The sequence below is a fragment of the Squalius cephalus genome (genome assembly GCF_949319135.1).
Source record: "Squalius cephalus genome assembly, chromosome: 1".
NCBI classification, from domain to species: Eukaryota; Metazoa; Chordata; class Actinopteri; order Cypriniformes; family Leuciscidae; genus Squalius; species Squalius cephalus.
In genome coordinates, this window is record NC_137122.1 from 2,700,361 (window position 1) to 2,719,364 (window position 19,004).

General features: G+C 37.1%; 2 protein-coding genes across 3 annotated transcripts in view; one reads left to right on the top strand and one right to left on the bottom strand.

Annotated features, from left to right (window-relative positions):
* fam234b (family with sequence similarity 234 member B) overlaps window positions 1–2,549 on the bottom strand; it is a 13,707-nt gene extending 11,158 nt beyond the window's left edge. Inside the window, exons 1-2 of the mRNA XM_079867063.1 lie at window positions 2,426–2,549; window positions 1–85 (exon numbers count right to left, since the gene is read on the bottom strand). The exon at window positions 1–85 is cut by the window's left edge and continues 293 nt beyond it. Coding sequence (XP_079723189.1) covers window positions 1–85; window positions 2,426–2,462 — 122 coding nt within the window. The 5' untranslated portion in view covers window positions 2,463–2,549. The remainder of the gene's footprint in view (window positions 86–2,425) is intronic.
* A 2,570-nt stretch (window positions 2,550–5,119) lies between these two features.
* Window positions 5,120–17,507, top strand: poldip3 (polymerase (DNA-directed), delta interacting protein 3). 2 transcript variants are annotated; one of them, XM_079876610.1, is made up of 10 exons: window positions 5,120–5,268; window positions 7,632–7,741; window positions 8,975–9,378; window positions 9,735–9,794; window positions 9,941–10,039; window positions 10,121–10,306; window positions 10,705–10,782; window positions 11,122–11,251; window positions 12,179–12,245; window positions 15,848–17,507. In XM_079876610.1, exons 1-10 carry the CDS (start codon window positions 5,201–5,203, stop codon window positions 16,077–16,079), a joined length of 1,434 nt encoding a protein of 477 aa, XP_079732736.1. In that variant the 5' UTR covers window positions 5,120–5,200; the 3' UTR covers window positions 16,080–17,507. The 2 variants fall into 2 exon arrangements, with proteins under 2 accessions (XP_079732736.1, XP_079732737.1); XM_079876611.1 differs by having other exon boundaries at window positions 9,738–9,794; window positions 15,848–16,384.
* The last annotated feature ends 1,497 nt before the right edge of the window (window positions 17,508–19,004 follow it).

Genomic DNA, 19,004 nt, shown 5'->3' on the forward strand with positions numbered 1-19,004 from the left:
AGAACCAGATCGTCGTCCTCCGTCTCATCTTCGCTGTCCGCCTGCGTCAGCGGGTCGTACTCGCCCAGGTCCGAGCCCTTCTTACCTGCATGATCAGGGATTTAACCAGTTTAACACTTAATATTGGGTTATTTTCTCTACCCAAATCCTTGGGTTGAGCCTTTTCAGTCATTTTTGGGGTTCTTTTTCAGTGTTTGGGTAGTTTTTGTGTTACCCAAATCCTGGGTCAGACGTAACAACCCAGTGTTTATGTAGTTTTTGTGTTACCCAGATCCTGGGTCAGACGTAACAACCCAGTGTTTGAGTAGTTTTTGTGTTACCCAGATCCTGGGTCAGACGTAACAACCCAGTGTTTGAGTAGTTTTTGTGTTACCCAGATCCTGGGTCAGACGTAACAACCCAGTGTTTGAGTAGTTTTTGTGTTACCCAGATCCTGGGTCAGACGTAACAACCCAGTGTTTGTGTAGTTTTTGTGTTACCCAGATCCTGAGTCAGACGTAACAACCCAGTGTTTGGGTAGTTTTTGTGTTACACAGATCCTGAGTCAGACGTAACAACCCAGTGTTTGGGTAGTTTTTGTGTTACACAGATCCTGGGTCAGACGTAACAACCCAGTGTTTGTGTAGTTTTTGTGTTACAGATCCTGGGTCAGACGTAACAACCCAGTGTTTGAGTAGTTTTTGTGTTACAGATCCTGGGTCAGACGTAACAACCCAGTGTTTGTGTAGTTTTTGTGTTACAGATCCTGGGTCAGACGTAACAACCCAGTGTTTGAGTAGTTTTGGTGTTACACAGATCCTGAGTCAGACGTAACAACCCAGTGTTTGTGTAGTTTTTGTGTTACAGATCCTGGGTCAGACGTAACAACCCAGTGTTTGAGTAGTTTTGGTGTTACCCAGATCCTGGGTCAGACATAACAACCCAGTGTTTGTGTAGTTTTTGTGTTACCCAGATCCTGAGTCAGACGTAACAACCCAGTGTTTGAGTAGTTTTTGTGTTACCCAGATCCTGGGTCAGACGTAACAACCCAGTGTTTGAGTAGTTTTTGTGTTACCCAGATCCTGGGTCAGACGTAACAACCCAGTGTTTGTGTAGTTTTTGTGTTACCCAGATCCTGAGTCAGACGTAACAACCCAGTGTTTGGGTAGTTTTTGTGTTACCCAGATCCTGAGTCAGACGTAACAACCCAGTGTTTGTGTAGTTTTTGTGTTACCCAGATCCTGAGTCAGACGTAACAACCCAGTGTTTGGGTAGTTTTTGTGTAACCCAGATCCTGGGTCAGACGTAACAACCCAGTGTTTGGGTAGTTTTGGTGTAACCCAGATCCTGGGTCAGACGTAACAACCCAGTGTTTGGGTAGTTTTTGTGTTACACAGATCCTGAGTCAGACGTAACAACCCAGTGTTTGGGTAGTTTTGGTGTAACCCAGATCCTGGGTCAGATGTAACAACCCAGTGTTTGGGTAGTTTTGGTGTAACCCAGATCCTGGGTCAGACGTAACAACCCAGGAATTGAGTTATTTATCGCAGGCTTTTCTCTTCAGGAGAGTGCAGTGCAGCTCCATCAAATTGGTGAGTGTCTTCGGTAAAATACAGGTTTGTGTACACTTTATTTTATCTACAAATACGTTATTGTTCTGTATATCGTTTATTTTATGCAAAGCAACAAACAGGGGTGCGATGTGAGTCACGAGTGTCGCATCGGTCTTTTCGTGTGATGCCTTGCATGACATTTTATGATTTATGGACAGGTTATGGAGTCAAAGCATATTTCTGCAGTCTGAAGTTCCTGAAGTTGACATTCTTTCATGTAAAGTAAAAAAAAGAAAAGCTAGTATTATAGTAAAAATTGATCAACTATACTGGGTTAAATCAAGGCATTATGCTGGGTTAAATAAACAACCCAATTTGCTAGGTAAAATTAACCCAACATGTGTTCTGTCCTATTTACTCAGCCCTTGGTTGTTGGGTTTTTAGAGTGTAATTAAAATTAAAACATTTTTGAAGAAAATGTACAGATTCTCTTGTTTGAGAAAATAGCAAACGACGTTTCTTTACAAAAAAAAAAAAAACTCCGTGGTCGCGTGACGTAGGCATTCACCATGGTACTGTACACATGTACGGTGGTCGGTGTTAGTCTTTTCTGTGTGCCGATCTGCCGCGGATTTAATAATTTAATATGATATAATCGCGCTGGTTTTGACGTCGTTCTCGGCGCAGTTTGATCTGTGTAAACGCCTGATAACGCTCATAGCTGCATGTCGCATCTGAATACAGAATAACGGAGTGAAGATGCGTGTGATAATCACATCACTGACGTCACCGAACAAAACACACACGCAGCGCGAGCGCGCGCCCTGCATCTGAACGGCGGGTTATTACTGTCATTCATTAGACCGCTTATTGAAGATTAATATTCGACTTACCCGGTAATTTCAGCGCTCGAGACAGAGCTGCAGCCATTGCGCGAGATGTTATCAGCGACGCGACGCGTGTGCCGCTGCAGTGCCGCGCTGAAGAGATGCATCACGGGAAATGGAGTCTTCTCCGATACCGGAAACATCAAACAGAATAGCAACCAACCAAACTTTTTTGCCAAGTGAATATAATATTCCCAGGTTGTGACATTTGCCGTTGGGCTGAGATATATATTACACAATTTGCGTTTATTATATGACGTGTATATTTAAAATAAATTAGAATAGTATCCTTATAAGGTTATTGTAGAATGAATTTGCTCTCTAAAACAAACTATTAAAAATGTTTACTTTAATAATTCTTCATTAAATCGGGATTCACACTTTCGTGCTTCTGTTCATTTGCTTAGCATGATGAAACCACGTATTTTATTTTTTTATATTTTTACACTGCTTTTCTGATTTTTATTTATCTAAATCAAGTTTTATGTATTTATTTAAATATAATAAAACATCTTATTTACCTTTTTATTTAATTATTTAATTTACTTTAATCAAATGTTATTTTACATTTTTTAATCATTAATTTGTTTTATTTTGTATTTAAATAAAACTGTATTTTAATCTAATGTATTTATATATATATATGTATATATATATATTAATCACGTTATTTATTTAGTTTTGGCCTAATTGTTTCTCTCTCGAGTGTTCCAGGGACCTCTAGCGCTCTCTTGTGGCTGTCTGAGGAATCGCAGCTTTAAAACTCCTGATTACAAGTACCTCATCATCGATTATAAACTCTCTCTTACTTAACGGTAATTGGGTGTGTCGGGGCAGATCCTGGTTCCGCGAGGCATCTCACGAAGTAGGCGAGTCACCTCAGCGGACGGACCTGTACCCGTTCAAAAATTCCTCTCGCGAGAATGAGCGAGGACACGGGCGTCACCCCGCGTCGTTATTTTCCTTACTCATCAGTTTAAGGCATGACTCGTCAGTGCGCGCGCTCTCAGTACGGGTCACGCGCGCCGCTGTGCACAGTGACGGTGAGGAGAGGTCAGTGTGTCACTCAGTCAGGAGATGATCCTTACAATTATTGTTATCTTTACAGTTATCAATATAGTTATTGGTACAGTTATAGTTTTTGTTACAGTTATTGTTATCATCATTACAGTCAGCATTACATTTATTGTTATAATTATCATAGTTATTGCCATTTGAACTCCCAGGTTGTGCCGTTTGGTTGATATTATTTATTTTACACAAATTGTGTTTATTTATAATGTAACGTGTATAAATAAATTAAAATAGCATCCTTATAAGGTTATTGTAGAATAAATCTGCTCTCTAAAACAAACTATTAAACATTTTTACTTTAATAATTCTTCATGAACCGGCTAAATAAATCAGGCTTCACATTAATTATTTACTATTTATTTTAATCAAATGTTATTTAATTATTTTAATCATTAACTTATTTTAATCAATGTTTTTTTTTTTTTGTATTTAAACAAAACTGTATTTTAACCTAATGTACTTTTTTTTATCACGTTATTAATTTTATTTAATTTTTTCCTCTCTCGAGTGATCCACGGACCTCTATAGCGCTCTCTAGTGGCTCCCTGAGGAATCGCAGCTTTAAATCTCCTGGTTAAAATCAAAATCGATCACTAACTCTCTCCACGGAGAAATCCAGTCTCCAGAATCGATCAGAGAGTTTAAACTTTTTCATTGTAAACATTTGATTGGGTGTGTCGGGGCAGATCCTGGTTCCGCGAGGCATCTCACGAAGTAGGCGAGTCACCTCAGCGGACGGACCTGTACCCGTTCAAAAATTTCTCTCGCGAGAATGAGCGAGGACACGGGCGTCACCCCGCGTCGTTATTTTCCTTACTCATCAGTTTAAGGCATAACCCGTAAATGCGCGCGCTCTCAGTACTGGTCACGCGCGCCGCTGTGCACAGTGACGGTGAGGAGAGCTCAGTGTGTCACTCAGTCAGGAGTTGCTCCTTAGTACACTTCACTTGAACATTGATATCATATACCATTCAATTATTAGCATTTGATGGTAGAAAAAGCGCACTTTATGGTGTGGATGTGGTCTTCAGATAGTGCATTGTGGGATCGTAGGTGACGTCACGGCGCTTCGCTGTTCTGATTGGCTGTGGGGGTTGGTTTCGCATGTTCAGACTTCTTGTTGTGTGTAAAAGTGTTTTCTCGTGATCTTTTACTACATTAACATGTACTATTTGGAAAACAAAACAAAAACAGTAATATTGTGTTAGATTATGACAATTTAAAAATAAATTGTCTTCTTATGAACTTTCTATTCATCAAAGAATCCTGAAATGAAAATGTAAATAACTGATTTCAACATTGATAATAATCATAAATGTTTCTTGAGCATCAGATCCTCATATTAGAGTGATTTCTGGAGGAAATATAAAAAAATATTTTTTTTATAAAAAATCCCAAACTTTTGACTGGTAGTGTAAATAGAAATACATCGTTTTACTCCATTGCATAAGTAATTTGAAAACAGTACAAATTAGCTTTGAAATTGTTTCTATTTGTAATGCTTTCTCTCTTGAATAACGCAAAGGCTTATAATTATGGATGTAAACAATCACTAACAATGCGCAGTGATTGAACCGTCTTGCGACTTCGCGTTTCATGCGTGTGTTTTGGCCCTCTCTGCTGGCCGTCACGCATTGTTTCGTCCCGCCCATATGTGCGTCACGCGCACGCGCACTGGTGTCTAAACGGAATCCAGCAACGGTAGATATGGCGGATCTCTCTCTGGATGAAGTGATTCGTCGCCGCAGTTTTAACTCTCGGGGAGTCAGTAAGAGGTAAACCTTTCCCGACACTTTAAACAGCGATACTATAAACCGCTGCGGTGTTTTAGCGTTATTCTGCGTTTATAAACGCAGTCGTGTAAGGCTCTTAGCGCGCGAGATGTCCCGCCTTCCCCTGCCGCTGATTGGCTAAGATGGCCGCTGTCGTGTTGTGATTGGCCGACGCGCGTGGCTCATGGCGTCCATCGCGTTTATGTGGCTGTTTGTACAAACAAACCCCGTACATTCCTCTAATGTAACTTCTCGTTTATATTCACGTTATCTCACACCGCAAGCGTTACTCGCTGAACGCGTGTGTGTACACGGCTGTGTTACAGAAACACGCTTCGTTCAGCCATTGATCGATGTATCGGCCGATATCCGTCGATCGACAGAAGTGCGTAACGTTACAATCACACACTCGCGACTCAAAGTAACTGACTATAACCCGTATCGTGTGTAACATAAAGCGTACATGTTTGAGTGTGTACATAAACAAACGGTATTTCTGACTCCTGTATCAGTCAGAATGAAACTGAACTGAATGATATGAACTAACACTGGATAATAAAGCTAATTTTGATTCTGACCGATATAATGATCCTAAATGATATAATGTGAACTAAATAGTGGTCGACCGATACTGTTTATTTGATGGCCGATATCTTAGAGAGTAGGGTGGCCGATATAAAGCAGAGATATACACTTTATATTTATTTTAATCAATAGTTAATGAAATTATAAATAAATTAAAAAACAAATCAGATGGCAACTTATTGAATCTGCAATCCTATTACAGTTTTTTTCACAAATAAAGTAATTGTTTAAAAATATATTAATATGTGAATAAAACGGAAGTAAACACTGTAACGGCACTCGGTAATCTGGTAATTTTGTGCGCAATGCTAATCATATTTTTTCAAATAAAGACAAGGTAACGCTAATATTACATACAGCACACTAGTGTTGTCACGATACTAGAATTTATATCTTCGATACACGATACCTTGAAAAATATCAATATTCGATACCATTCACGGAGAAAAAAAACTGCCACAATATTAAGGGGGTATTTTTTTTATTTAAAGCTAAAAATAACAAGTCTAGAACATGACAATGAGGAACATTTTACATGAACAAAAATGTCCTGAGGTAGTGCACTTAAATGCTGGTTAATACGTTAACGTTATTTGATGAACAGATTTAAACGCAAACGTGCGTGCATCACACGCGAAAACAATGCAGACAATATTTGAACAACTTTTAACAGTACAGATTGTGTCAAAGCTCTTAACAGTATCACATCGGAGGATAGAGTGTCAGTAATGTATAATAATAAGATTAAACATTCAATTTTCAGTTAAAGGCATTTCATTCTTGAATTCAGAGATGGCATTGTCTAGCTCAGTTTAGTTTAATTAGTATCTGTGTAATCAAATGGATGATAATCGCTGATGAAGGCAAATTGCAGAATTATATAATAATTTTTTTAATAAAGTTAAATAAGCACAAGTTAATTTACATTTGACGACAGTTAGAATATTGACTTGTCTGAGATTCCTCAGTCAGATTATATTAACTTTAAGAATTACGGTGAAATAAACGAGACAACACACACTCATATCTAGGGCCATCTTGGGTAATGCTTCAGAGATGTTAAAATGAGAAGAGTTACCAGCCTCTCGAAATCATTTGTATAGATCCGGCAGGGTGTCGGTCTTTCAGGTGCTCTGCTGTATTAGGATCACACCTAACACGTTCTTCAGGTTCGAAAACTGCATAAACACACACTCTTCACAAGATATCACAGCTGGACTCCATTTAATATCACAAACCTTGCGGATTTAATATTTATTAGATATTCAGAGATTTGTTTAAATGATGTACATGTGCATTTGCTGAATGTTGACGGGAAATGATTAGCCTAAGTATTTTAGCCTGATTGTTTGCCTTTTCTGTTACAAATAATATAAAAGCAATGCTTTACTTTTTCGCATACCATTTGGTTTCTTTGTTTACCTGGGGCCGGTTTCACAAAATTTAAAAAATATCGTTCGATATGTCGGCCTTGGCGATATATCAGTCGACCACTAGAACTAACACTAGATAATAAAGCTAATTTTGATTCTGGCTGATATAATATGAACTAACACTGGATAATAAAGCTAATTTTGATTCTGGCTGATATAATATGAACTAACACTGGATAATAAAGCTAATTTTGATTCTGACTGATATAATATGAATTAACTCTGGATAATAAAGCTAATTTTGATTCTGGCTGATGTGAGAATCACACACACGAGTAAGAAAAGCCGTTTGCATGAACTTGTCTTGATGAATATTCATGAGCGAGTGTGTGTCTGTCCCGCCCACAGGCCCGTATATGGCAGAGGGGCGGGGTCGGTGGGCAGGACCTTCGATGCGCGGCAGAAGATCGGCAGTAGTGATGTCAAACAGCGGCTGGGAGTGGGCGGAGCCACAGGAGGTAAACGCCCTGAGATCGACGTCCATCAAGCTGTTATTCCCTCACTGTGAACCCTAACGCTCAAATAACCGATCGGTTTGAGTAGGACCAACTTAAACTAATTAAAATTAAGCACTTAGTATATAGCACTTTCTTTTTCAAGTTCACAGAACTGATGTATTTTAAGTAAACTGAACTGTTGTATGGTTTTGAGTTTCATGAAATTATTTCTTTTATTTTAGACGAACTTAAGTTTAACTGAAACTGGGCTGGGATTTCTATTTCCCAGCATGCTTTGCCCATGGCACTCGAAAGGGAGAGTAAATGCTAAAATTAAGTGTAATATGTGTTTTTTTTGTGCAAGATTAATGTTAAGTGGGAGATATAGTTGTGATTTATGTTTTTTTTAATGCTAATTTAGAATAATTTGTTGATGTTGGTTTTAGGAAGTGGTGCATGAGCTAATATAAAATATATGTTAAAAGCTTCATATTGCTGCACTCATACAGCAAGTGCTATGCTATGCTACTGTTAACATGTTAGCAAATTAGCAAGTTAACGTTTATTGAACTAGCTTGTTAGCTAGCTAAGTTTAAACTAGTACAAATTCTCTCATTGAGGTTAAACTAAAGGTGCAGTGTGTAATATTCAGGAGGATCTGTTGACAGATGCAATATCATATAGCTTACATAACTGTGTTTTCAGTGGTGTGTAAAGACCTTACATAATGAAGTGTTATGTGTTTATTAGCTTAGAATGAGGCGTTTCTATCTACACACACTGCGGGTCCGCTTACATCCACATGTTTCTACAGTGGCCCTGAACGGACAAACGGGTTTTACCACTTTACAACAAGTATCAATAATATTCACAATAACATCGTTTTACTTAATAATTAGGTAAACCTAATTTCTTAATTTATCTTTGTAAAGAAACCTCATTTCTTACCTGGCTACTCTCTGCTGACTCAGACGACATCACTTCCTGTCGGCCACCTAAACTTCTGTTGGGTGCAGTTCACAACCTCACCACTAGATGCTGCTGAAATTACACACTGCGCCTTTAAATGTCTGAATTGGTGTACTCAAACATTTCAAGTTAAGAACAAGTAAAATGTATGAATACAAAATAAAAATCTTTGAATTTCTAAACTGAAAAATTTGAATGCAACTGATTGTCTTATATTTTTTGAGTTTTGCCAACTGATTCGGGTTTACAGTGCTGCAGACTCTTAGTTTTCTGTCTGTCGTCCAGCGTTTCAGGTGAAGGACGCGCGGGAGAAGCTAGCGCAGAAGGACGCGCGGGAGAAGCTAGCGCAGAAAGACGCGCGGGAGAAGCTAGCGCAGAAGGACGCGCGGTTCCGCATCCGGGCCAGAGGGGGCAGCGCGGGCGCAGCGGTACAGGACGCGCGGCAGACCATCAACTCGCGCAAACACCAGCTGACGCCCGCGGTCGCCTCGGTCCCGCCGTCACCCGCCAAACCCGTCGTCCCACACATACACATCCACAACACCGGACCCAGAGGGGGCGTGGCCTTGCAGCCCGGGGGCGGGATCACCAGAGTCGTCGACGCACGCGATAGGCTGAGCTTAAAGAGGAGCGTCCCGTCGACGTCCAATCAGCTTGCAGCAGCTCTGAAGATCACCAAAACCATCCAGGTGAGCCAATCACAAGCCAGATTAACATCAATGGTATTTTGTAACAAAATGTGTGTGTGTGTGTATATATATATATATATATAATTTATAACAAAAAGACCCGAACAGTGCACAAGGGTTGAATAAAACCATAACAAAAGCTTTATTGTTACTTTAAATAAAATAAATGTTAACTGAAATAAAACCTGATTCAAGTTCAACTTGATGTGTAGAAATGATTTTCAGTAATTTTAGTTAAGGAGCGCTGATCTGTCACTTCCTGTCAGCTGCTACTGTAGCTGGCCAATCAGAGCGCTCTGACCCGTGATTGACAGGTAACTGATGTTGTTCGTGTGTGTGTGTGTGTGTGTGTGCAGCAGAGGCCTGTGGGAATGACCAGCGGGATCCGCATCAACGTTCCCAGCCGAGCGGCTCCGGTCAGTGTCACATGACTCACGCATCACTGTTATGATGAACACACACTCACTCTCTGGTCTCTCACTGTAAGGGTGTGTCACATGACTCGCGCATCACTGTTATGGTGAACGACACGCTGAACACACTCTCGGCTCTCTCTCTGTAGGGTGTGTCTGCTGCTGATGAAGATGAGGATGGTGATGGTGGTGGAGTGATGCCCAACAAACAGATGAAGTTCACCACAGCCAACAACCTGCAGACACGAGTGAGACACTCACACACACACACACACACACTGTCTTATTGCCTGTCTCTCTCTCATATATCTAACTCTCTCTCTCTGCAGCCGTTGCCTGTCTCTCTCTCGACTCCCTTCACTAAGGTGGTGAAGAACGACTCGTACACGCCCCCTTCCGTCTCCACGGCGACGGCCCGCCCCCCCACACAGACCCTGCAGCCCGTCTCCAGGACGACCGCCGCCGCGCAACAGCCGGGTGGAGATGCCAGCAGACAAACACAAACACCCCCACAGGTACACACACACACACACTGTCATTCACACACACTCATTCACACTCACACTCATACTCATTCACACACCCACTGACTCTCTCTCTCTCTCTCTCTCTCTCTCTCTCTCTCTCTCTCTCTCTCTCTCTCTCTCTCTCTCTCTCTCACACACACACACTCCAGTGCTTGTATGTGAATAGATAGTCAAGCTGCTGAGAGTGGTGTGTGTGAATTCCTTTCAATTAAGGGTTAAATCTAATGTTTTAATTAAAAAATGTATTTTCTTCAATATTTGTTGAATGTAAAGAATAATGTTCAGATGAATGGATTACCCCAGTATTGTGTGGATACAGCACTGTTACCTGTGTGCTGTTGATGAAGGGGTTAACCTGTGTGTGTGTGTGTGTGTGTGTGTCTCAGCCTGTGTTCAGTCCACTGGAGGGAACTAAGATCACGGTCCACAATCTTCACCCTCGAGTGACGGAGGAGGACATAGTGGTGAGTTTACTCAGATCAGTGATCAGATCTGTAATATAATAATAATATGAGGTTATGCACTGGTGTGTGTGTGTGAGAGGGTTAAAGCCTTTCAGCATGAGTGGAATACTAACACCAAAAGATGAGGCGAATGCGTGATCGAGATACATGAGCGTGTGTTTCAGTGCCAGACCGCTCATGATGACACTGTAATATCTCCATAAGTTCATAAGCTGTCAGATGAGACCAATCATGACACAGTTACATGTCAGAACACACTAGTAGATCAGCAGTGTGTAGTGGGCAGCACGTGTGTGTGTCGTGTACTGATGTCACAGTAATGTGTGTGTGTGTGTGCAGGAGCTGTTCTGTGTGTGTGGCGCGCTGAAGCGTGCGCGGCTGCTGAAAGTGGGCGTGGCCGAGGTGGTGTTCGTGCGTAAGGATGATGCGGTCAGCGCCTACAGGAAGTACAACAACCGCTGCCTGGATGGTAAGGCTTATTATATCATATGAACATCTGAACAGTTCAATGTATCAAAGGAAAAGAACAGGTTTATTTTGCTTAGTTTTATCAACACTTGAATGTGGGCAAGGTCCAAAAGCAACATTGTGTAGCCTGGATGCTAGCCGAACTTAGCCCCGCCCACAACATCTGAGGTCTGTTATAGAAGATATCGACAGCGCATTCATTTAAAAGAGGAACAGAGAACCGTGATCAAGGCATTTGACGATCGGAGAGATGAATGAAGAACATGCGTCACTTATTCTGTTGCTCTGATTGGTTGTAGGTCTGTCCCGTTGAGTGCAGAGGCATTTTCTTTCCTGGTTCGGTTAAAACACACCCCTTAATCACAGCCCAATGGAGCAGTCTCATATTCTGACTAGAATCCGAGTATGACGACGCCAGGCTAAACATTTAGAGCAGAAATCTGAGAAAATTATGTTTTTATTATCTGGTCCAGATCAGATTCAGAAGGATGATCATAAACACAGCTGGAGTCCAGTAGCGCCCCCTACTGTATAACAGTGGAAACACTGAGGCCGAACATTCACTCCATGGCAGGGGAAGAGTTAATTATAATAATAATAATAAAAGAATTCAAGTTCCACTGTGTGATATTATGTATATTATTTATTATTATGATGATATTGTATATATTATTGTGTAATATGTATATATACCGTATTGTTCCGAATATAAGACTGTTTTTTTTTCTTGGAAATACATCTGTATAAACATGTTCATCTTATATTCAGGTCTAGACTTTCACATGTCAATAACATACACGCAAAAGATATACGCGTGGTATATGCACCAATGCTACATCTTTAAAAGGGTCTTATATTCTGAACAATACGGTATATTTTAGTGAAAGTGAAGAACATGCCCTGATGATGTGTGTGTGTGTGTGTTCAGGTCAGCCGATGAAGTGTAACCTGCACATGCAGGGCAGTGTGATCACGTCAGAGCAGCCCATCCTCCTGTGAGTTCCCATCACACACACACTCTCATTACTGACACACTACATCAACTTCAGTTTCGTCATTTCAACATTTTGTTCTAATTATTATTTTTTGTCAATTTCAACTTTTATATGTAGACAATTTTGTATGTTTTAATTTCAATTTGTCATAATTTTATACTTATTTCATAATTTCAACATCATAATTTCAGCTTTATATATCATAATTTCAGTTTGTCATTTTTGCCGGTCCCTTTGAACATCGATCCGGGTTCACACTGTACGAACTGGCCGTTCTCGGAGAAACTGCGAATCCTAAATTGAAATTGACATACGTGATAATTTGTCATAATTTCAACGTCATAATTTTGTCTTTTGTCATATTTTCAATTTGTCAATTTTTTACTGTCATAATTTTAACTTTTTGTTAATTTTGACTTAGTATGTTTTGTCAATTTTCGTTTAGTCAATTTCTACATCATAATTTCAACATGTCATTATTTCAACGTCATAATTTCAAGTTGTCAATTTCAGTTTGGCATAAATTAAATGTCAATTTCTACGTCGTCATTTCAACAGGTCATTATTTCAATTTATGTCAAATACAATTTGGCGTAATTTCATTTCGTCAATTTCTACGTCATAATTTCAGTGTGTTAATTTCAATTTGTTATAATTTCAACATCATAATTTCAATTTATGCCATAATTTCAATTAGTCATAATTTTGACTTGGTATGTCAATTTTTCATTTTGACTTTATCGTAATTAAGACTTACTATATCATAATTTCAACTTTATACTTTTTCAATTTCTATGACAATTTCAACATGCCGTTATTTCAACGTCATATTTTCAATTTGTCAATTTTTACTGTCCTAATTTTAACTTTTTGTTAATTTCGACTTGGTATGTCTTGTCAGTTTTCAATTAGTCAATTTCTACATCATAATTTCAACATGTCATTATTTCAACGTCATAATTTCAAGTTGTCAATTTCAGTTTGGCATAAATTAAATGTCAATTTCTACGTCATAATTGCAACATCATAATCTCAATTTATGTCATAATTTCAATTTGTTATTTTACATTTTCAATTTCTACGTCATTATTTCAACAGGTCATTATTTCAATTTGGCGTAATTTCAATTACTCAATTTCTACGTCAATTTCAGTGTGTTAATTTTAATTTGTTATAATTTCAACAACATAATTTCAATTTATGTCAATTTTGTCTTCATTTCGATTTGTCATTTTTGATTTGTCATCTTTTTTAACAATTTCAACGTCATAATTTCAATTTATATCAATTTCAATTAGTCATAATTTTGACTTGGTATGTCAATTTCGACATTTAAACCTCATCATTTTGACTTTATCATAATTAAGACTTACTATATCATAATTTCGACTTTATACTTTTTCAATTTCTATGACAATTTCAGCATGCCGTTATTTCAACGTCTTAATTTTGTCTTTTGTCTTAATTTCAGTTTGTCAAATTTTCAATTTGTCAATTTTTACTGTCCTAATTTTAACTTTTTGTTAATTTCGACTTAGTATGTCTTGTCGATTTCTACATCATAATTTCAACATGTCATTATTTCAACGTCATAATTTCAAGTTGTCAATTTCAGTTTGGCATAAATTAAATGTCAATTTCTACGTCATATTTGCAACATCATAATCTCAATTTATGTCAGAATTTCAATTTGTTATTTTACATTTTCAATTTCTACGTCATTATTTCAACAGGTCATTATTTCAATTTATGTCAATTACAATTTGGTGTAATTTCAACCAGTCAATTTCTACGTCATAATTTCAGTGTTCATTTCAATTTATGTCATAATTTTGTCTTCATTTCAATTTGTCATTTTTGATTTGTCATCTTTTTTAACAATTTCAACGTCATAATTTCAATTTATATCATAATTTCAATTAGTCATAATTTTGACTTGGTATGTCAATTTCGACATTTAAACCTCATCATTTTGACTTTATCGTAATTAAGACTTACTATATCATAATTTCGACTTTATACTTTTTCAATTTCTATGACAATTTCAACATGCTGTGATTTCAACGTCTTAATTTTGTCTTTTGTCTTAATTCGACTTTATACTTTTTCAATTTATACATCATAATTTCAACGTCATTATTTCAACGTCATAATTTCAAGTTGTCAATTTCAGTTTGGCATAAATTAAATGTCAATTTCTACATCATAATCTCAATTTATGTCATAATTTAAATTTATTTTACATTTTCAATTTCTACGTCATTATTTCAACAGGTCATTATTTCAATTTATGTCAATTACAATTTGGCGTAATTTCAATTAGTCAATTTCTATGCCATAATTTCAATTTGTTATAATTTCAACATCATAATTTCAATTTATGCCATAATTTCAGTTTTTTACATTTTCGGTTTCTACGTCATTATTTCAACATCATCATTTCAATTTATGCCATCATTTTGTCTTAATTTCAATTTGTCATTTTTGATGTCATCTTTTTTAACAATTTCAATGTCATAATTTCAATTTATATCATAATTTCAATTAGTCATAATTTTGACTTGGTATGTCAATTTCGACATTTAAACCTCATCATTTTGACTTTATCATAATTAAGACTTACTATATCATAATTTCGACTTTATACTTTTTCAATTTCTATGACAATTTCAACATGCCGTTATTTCAACGTCTTAATTTTGTCTTTTGTCTTAATTTCAGTTTGTCAAATTTTCAATTTGTCAATTTTTACTGTCCTAATTTTAACTTTTTGTTAATTTCGACTTGGTATGTCTTGTCGATTTCTACATCATAATTTCAACATGTCATTATTTCAACGTCATAATTTCAAGTTGTCAATTTCAGTTTGGCATAAATTAAATGTCAATTTCTACATCATATTTGCAACATCATAATCTCAATTTATGTCATAATTTCAATTTATTTTACATTTTCAATTTCTACGTCATTATTTCAATTTATGTCAATTACAATTTGGTGTAATTTCAACTAGTCAATTTGTACGTCATAATTTCAGTGTGTTCATTTCAAGTTGTTATAATTTCAACATCATAATTTCAATTTATGCCATAATTTCAGTTTGTTATTTTACATTTTTGGTTTCTACGTCATAATTTCAATTTATATCATAATTTCAGTTAGTCATAATTTTGACTTGGTATGTCAATTTCGACATTTAAACCTCATCATTTTGACTTTATCGTAATTAAGACTTACTATATCATAATTTCGACTTTATACTTTTTCAATTTCAATGACAATTTCAACATGCCGTTATTTCAACGTCTTAATTTTGTCTTTTGTCTTAATTTCAGTTTGTCAAATTTTCAATTTGTCAATTTTTACTGTCCTAATTTTAACTTTTTGTTAATTTCGACTTAGTATGTCTTGTCGATTTCTACATCATAATTTCAACATGCCGTTATTTCAACGTCATAATTTAAATTTATGTGGTGATTTAGATGTCATGATTTCAACTTTATACGTCATAATTAGGATATGTGAAGCATGATGTGATGGATTTGTGGTCTGTGTTGTTGATGATAATAATAATGATGATCATCATAATGGTGATGTTCCAGGAGGTTGAGCGACTCCCCCGGTGCGATTGGCTCGGCCCAGAAGGACTCGTCGTCATCGTCTCGCTCGAGCTCCAGACCTGCAGGGGCCGAGGTGGATCCACAGACCATCCTGAGGGCCCTGTTCAAGAGCACCAGTGGCCCCAGCAGCACCAGTGGCCCCAGCGGCACCAGTGGAGGAGGAGCGGAGACTGGGGCTGGAGCGCACGCCACCGCCTTCCGCATCAAGATATAACCCCATCATCATCATCATCCTCTCAGAGATGACCCCTGTTTGTGTTCGCTTTTAACCTCTCTGTCAACTCTTTCTTTCTCCAGTAAAGATCTTGGTTTATAACCGCCGTCTCTCTGCCGTGTTCATTACCACATGTTCTTGTGCTCAACTGTTACCGCGGCTCTTGGGAAACACACTTTTATTCTGATAGTGACGGTTATAATGTTTCAAAAAAAGATTGTTTAAAATAAATGCTGTTTCTTTGAACTTTGTTCATCAAATAATTCTGAGAAATAAAATGTATGATGGTTTATACAGAAATATTAATCATATGTTTCATGAGCATCAAATCCTCATATTAGAGTGATTTCTGAAGGATCATGTGACACTGAAGACTGGAGTAATGATGCTGAACATTCAGCTTTGATCACAGGAATAAATTACACTTCACTATATTCACATAGAAAATAGATGGATTTACATTATAATAATACACTGTTGTGGTCACTGGTGAGCAGAAGAGACTTAGAAACAACTTGGTAGTCTGTGTGTAAAGAAAAAAAAAAGTATTTTTGTGCATTTGACTTTATTTACAGGACACATTTTAAAAAGATTCTACAGTTATAGTATTACTATAAGAGAAAGAGATAAACTAAAAAGTAAAAGACAGTCAAATATTCAGGAGGGAATCGAGATTTTCAGTATTACTGAAGTCATGAAGAAGAGGACACCGACAGACAACAGATCAGTTACTGATGATATGAAACACACTCTCAGCTCTCAGATTCTGTCCATTTTATTATGAAATTCAAACAATAAATAAGGTTTTGGCGCTTACTAGGCTACTAGATAATAGCAAATAAACACGAATGAACAATAGGTGTGTTGAAAGATACAGTACAACTTACCGAAATGTATATCGCTCATACATAATATCCATCAGTCAGTGTTTTTCACCCGCGGAAGAGCTCAATAACAGCTGGAGAACACTATAAGCAGGTTCACTATATATTTTTGTGGGGATTTGCTAAACTATACATTTTTGGAAAGGTTCTTGTATAAGGAGTCAGAAAATCAGTGTTTGCATTTGCCCAGATGTCTATGTGGCGGCCATATTGATTTTTTTTTTAAATGCCCACCGTGAAACTTTTATTTGTAATATCTCGGTTTTCTGAATAAGCTGGAATGTTGATTTTATTTGAACTGCTAAAGCCCCATTTTCAGGGAATCCAATGGTGCTAGTTACAAAGCTACAAGAGATTAACCCATAGATGCATAAGTGGGTCAAAAATGACCCGGTGTGGTCGTTTTCTTGCAATATCATTGTAATGAAAAGTTGTTCGCATTTAATATTCCATGTTCCTCAAAAAACATGTTTTTTTTTTTGTTTTTTTACCATCCCATTGAAATACATCCACAATATGGGTAAATAAAAACCACATCCAAAGCAGTTGCTTTTATTGAAGAGTTAAAAATGAGCTCATGTAAACCGTGGATGTTCTGGAACTATAGACATGCACATTTAGACCACACTATGATTAAACAACTTATACAACAGTCGCCTTTGTACTTGGACATAGTCCCCATCATTCAAACTGGCCCTCTCTTGAGCTACCTGAAGAATGAGCCCATAGGACTCTAATCTAGGGTGTTGGACCAGGACTCCTTTCTTTTTATCATCAGACTGGCAGAAAATGCAGTGCTTCCAGTTAATGGACTCCTCAGCTTGACACACCCCTTCTTTACCTTGTGACTTGTCACTCATGCTTGGCACCTGCAAAGACATAAAATATTATCAAGCTAGCTAGTGTTGTTATCTAACTACAAAGGGTAATTTAAAGATGCATGATAACACATGCTCTCGACATAATAATTATGAATGTAGGCTAATGTAAGCTAGCTAGTTAGCTAACTATAACGTAGGCTAATAGCTGTAGTCATATATGTATAAATATGTTGTTGAAATGTACAACATAGTTTCTGAGGTAAAATGAAGATAATGCATGTGTTAGATTCCTTGACCCCTACAATGTGGGTTTTAGCAGTAAAAATCAACATTCCAGTTTATTCAGAAGTCGAGATAATACAATTTTAGACTTTACGGCGGACATTTTTTAAACTCCAAAATGGCCGCCACATAGACATCTGAGCAAATGCAAACATAGATTTTCTGACTCCTTATACAATAACCTTTCCAAAAATGTATAGTTTAGCAAATCCCCCAAAAATTCCCACAAAGGTTAAAATCTGAATATAATGAACCTGACGTACGTAACGCTACATTTACCTCAGGAACATTAATGACCATAGCACGCTAGTTGGCTAGACAAATTTGCTATAGAGAGTATTTTGCTAAATATGTGCACTATATTACATATTTATTATTATTTTTAATAAAAGCTGACAGTGCTTTTATTAGAGTCTATCTGTTTGAGTATATCTGTATATTTACAGCATTAGGGGAGATATTTATTTCTTGAGAAAAATGTACATGTTTCTGTAGCTAATATATTTATCGAAATGAATCGATATTGAATCAAGATCGGATTCAAATCACAAGAATTGAAATGAAATTGTGAAATTCGTGTCAAGCAATAATAAAAACCGTAACCAGTCATCCCAGCAAACAAGTTCGATCCGAATGTCCACTACGTCCGCATTTCCCTTACGAAAATTAACCATGTTTTTTTTTTTTTTGTAGTAACCATAGTTTAACCATGGTTTTTGTAGTAAAGCCATAGTAAATAACAATTGAACCGTGGTTTTTACAACACTCTCAGAAAAAAAAGGTACACAATGGTACAAATAATGATCCTAAAAAAACAGTTTTGTACCTTTTCAATAATAGTACCTTTAATGGTACAGGAAAGACCTCTGACGATACTGGTTGGTAGCTTTTAAGGTACAATTGAAATTAAGGTAAAAAAAAATAACAATTAAATTAAG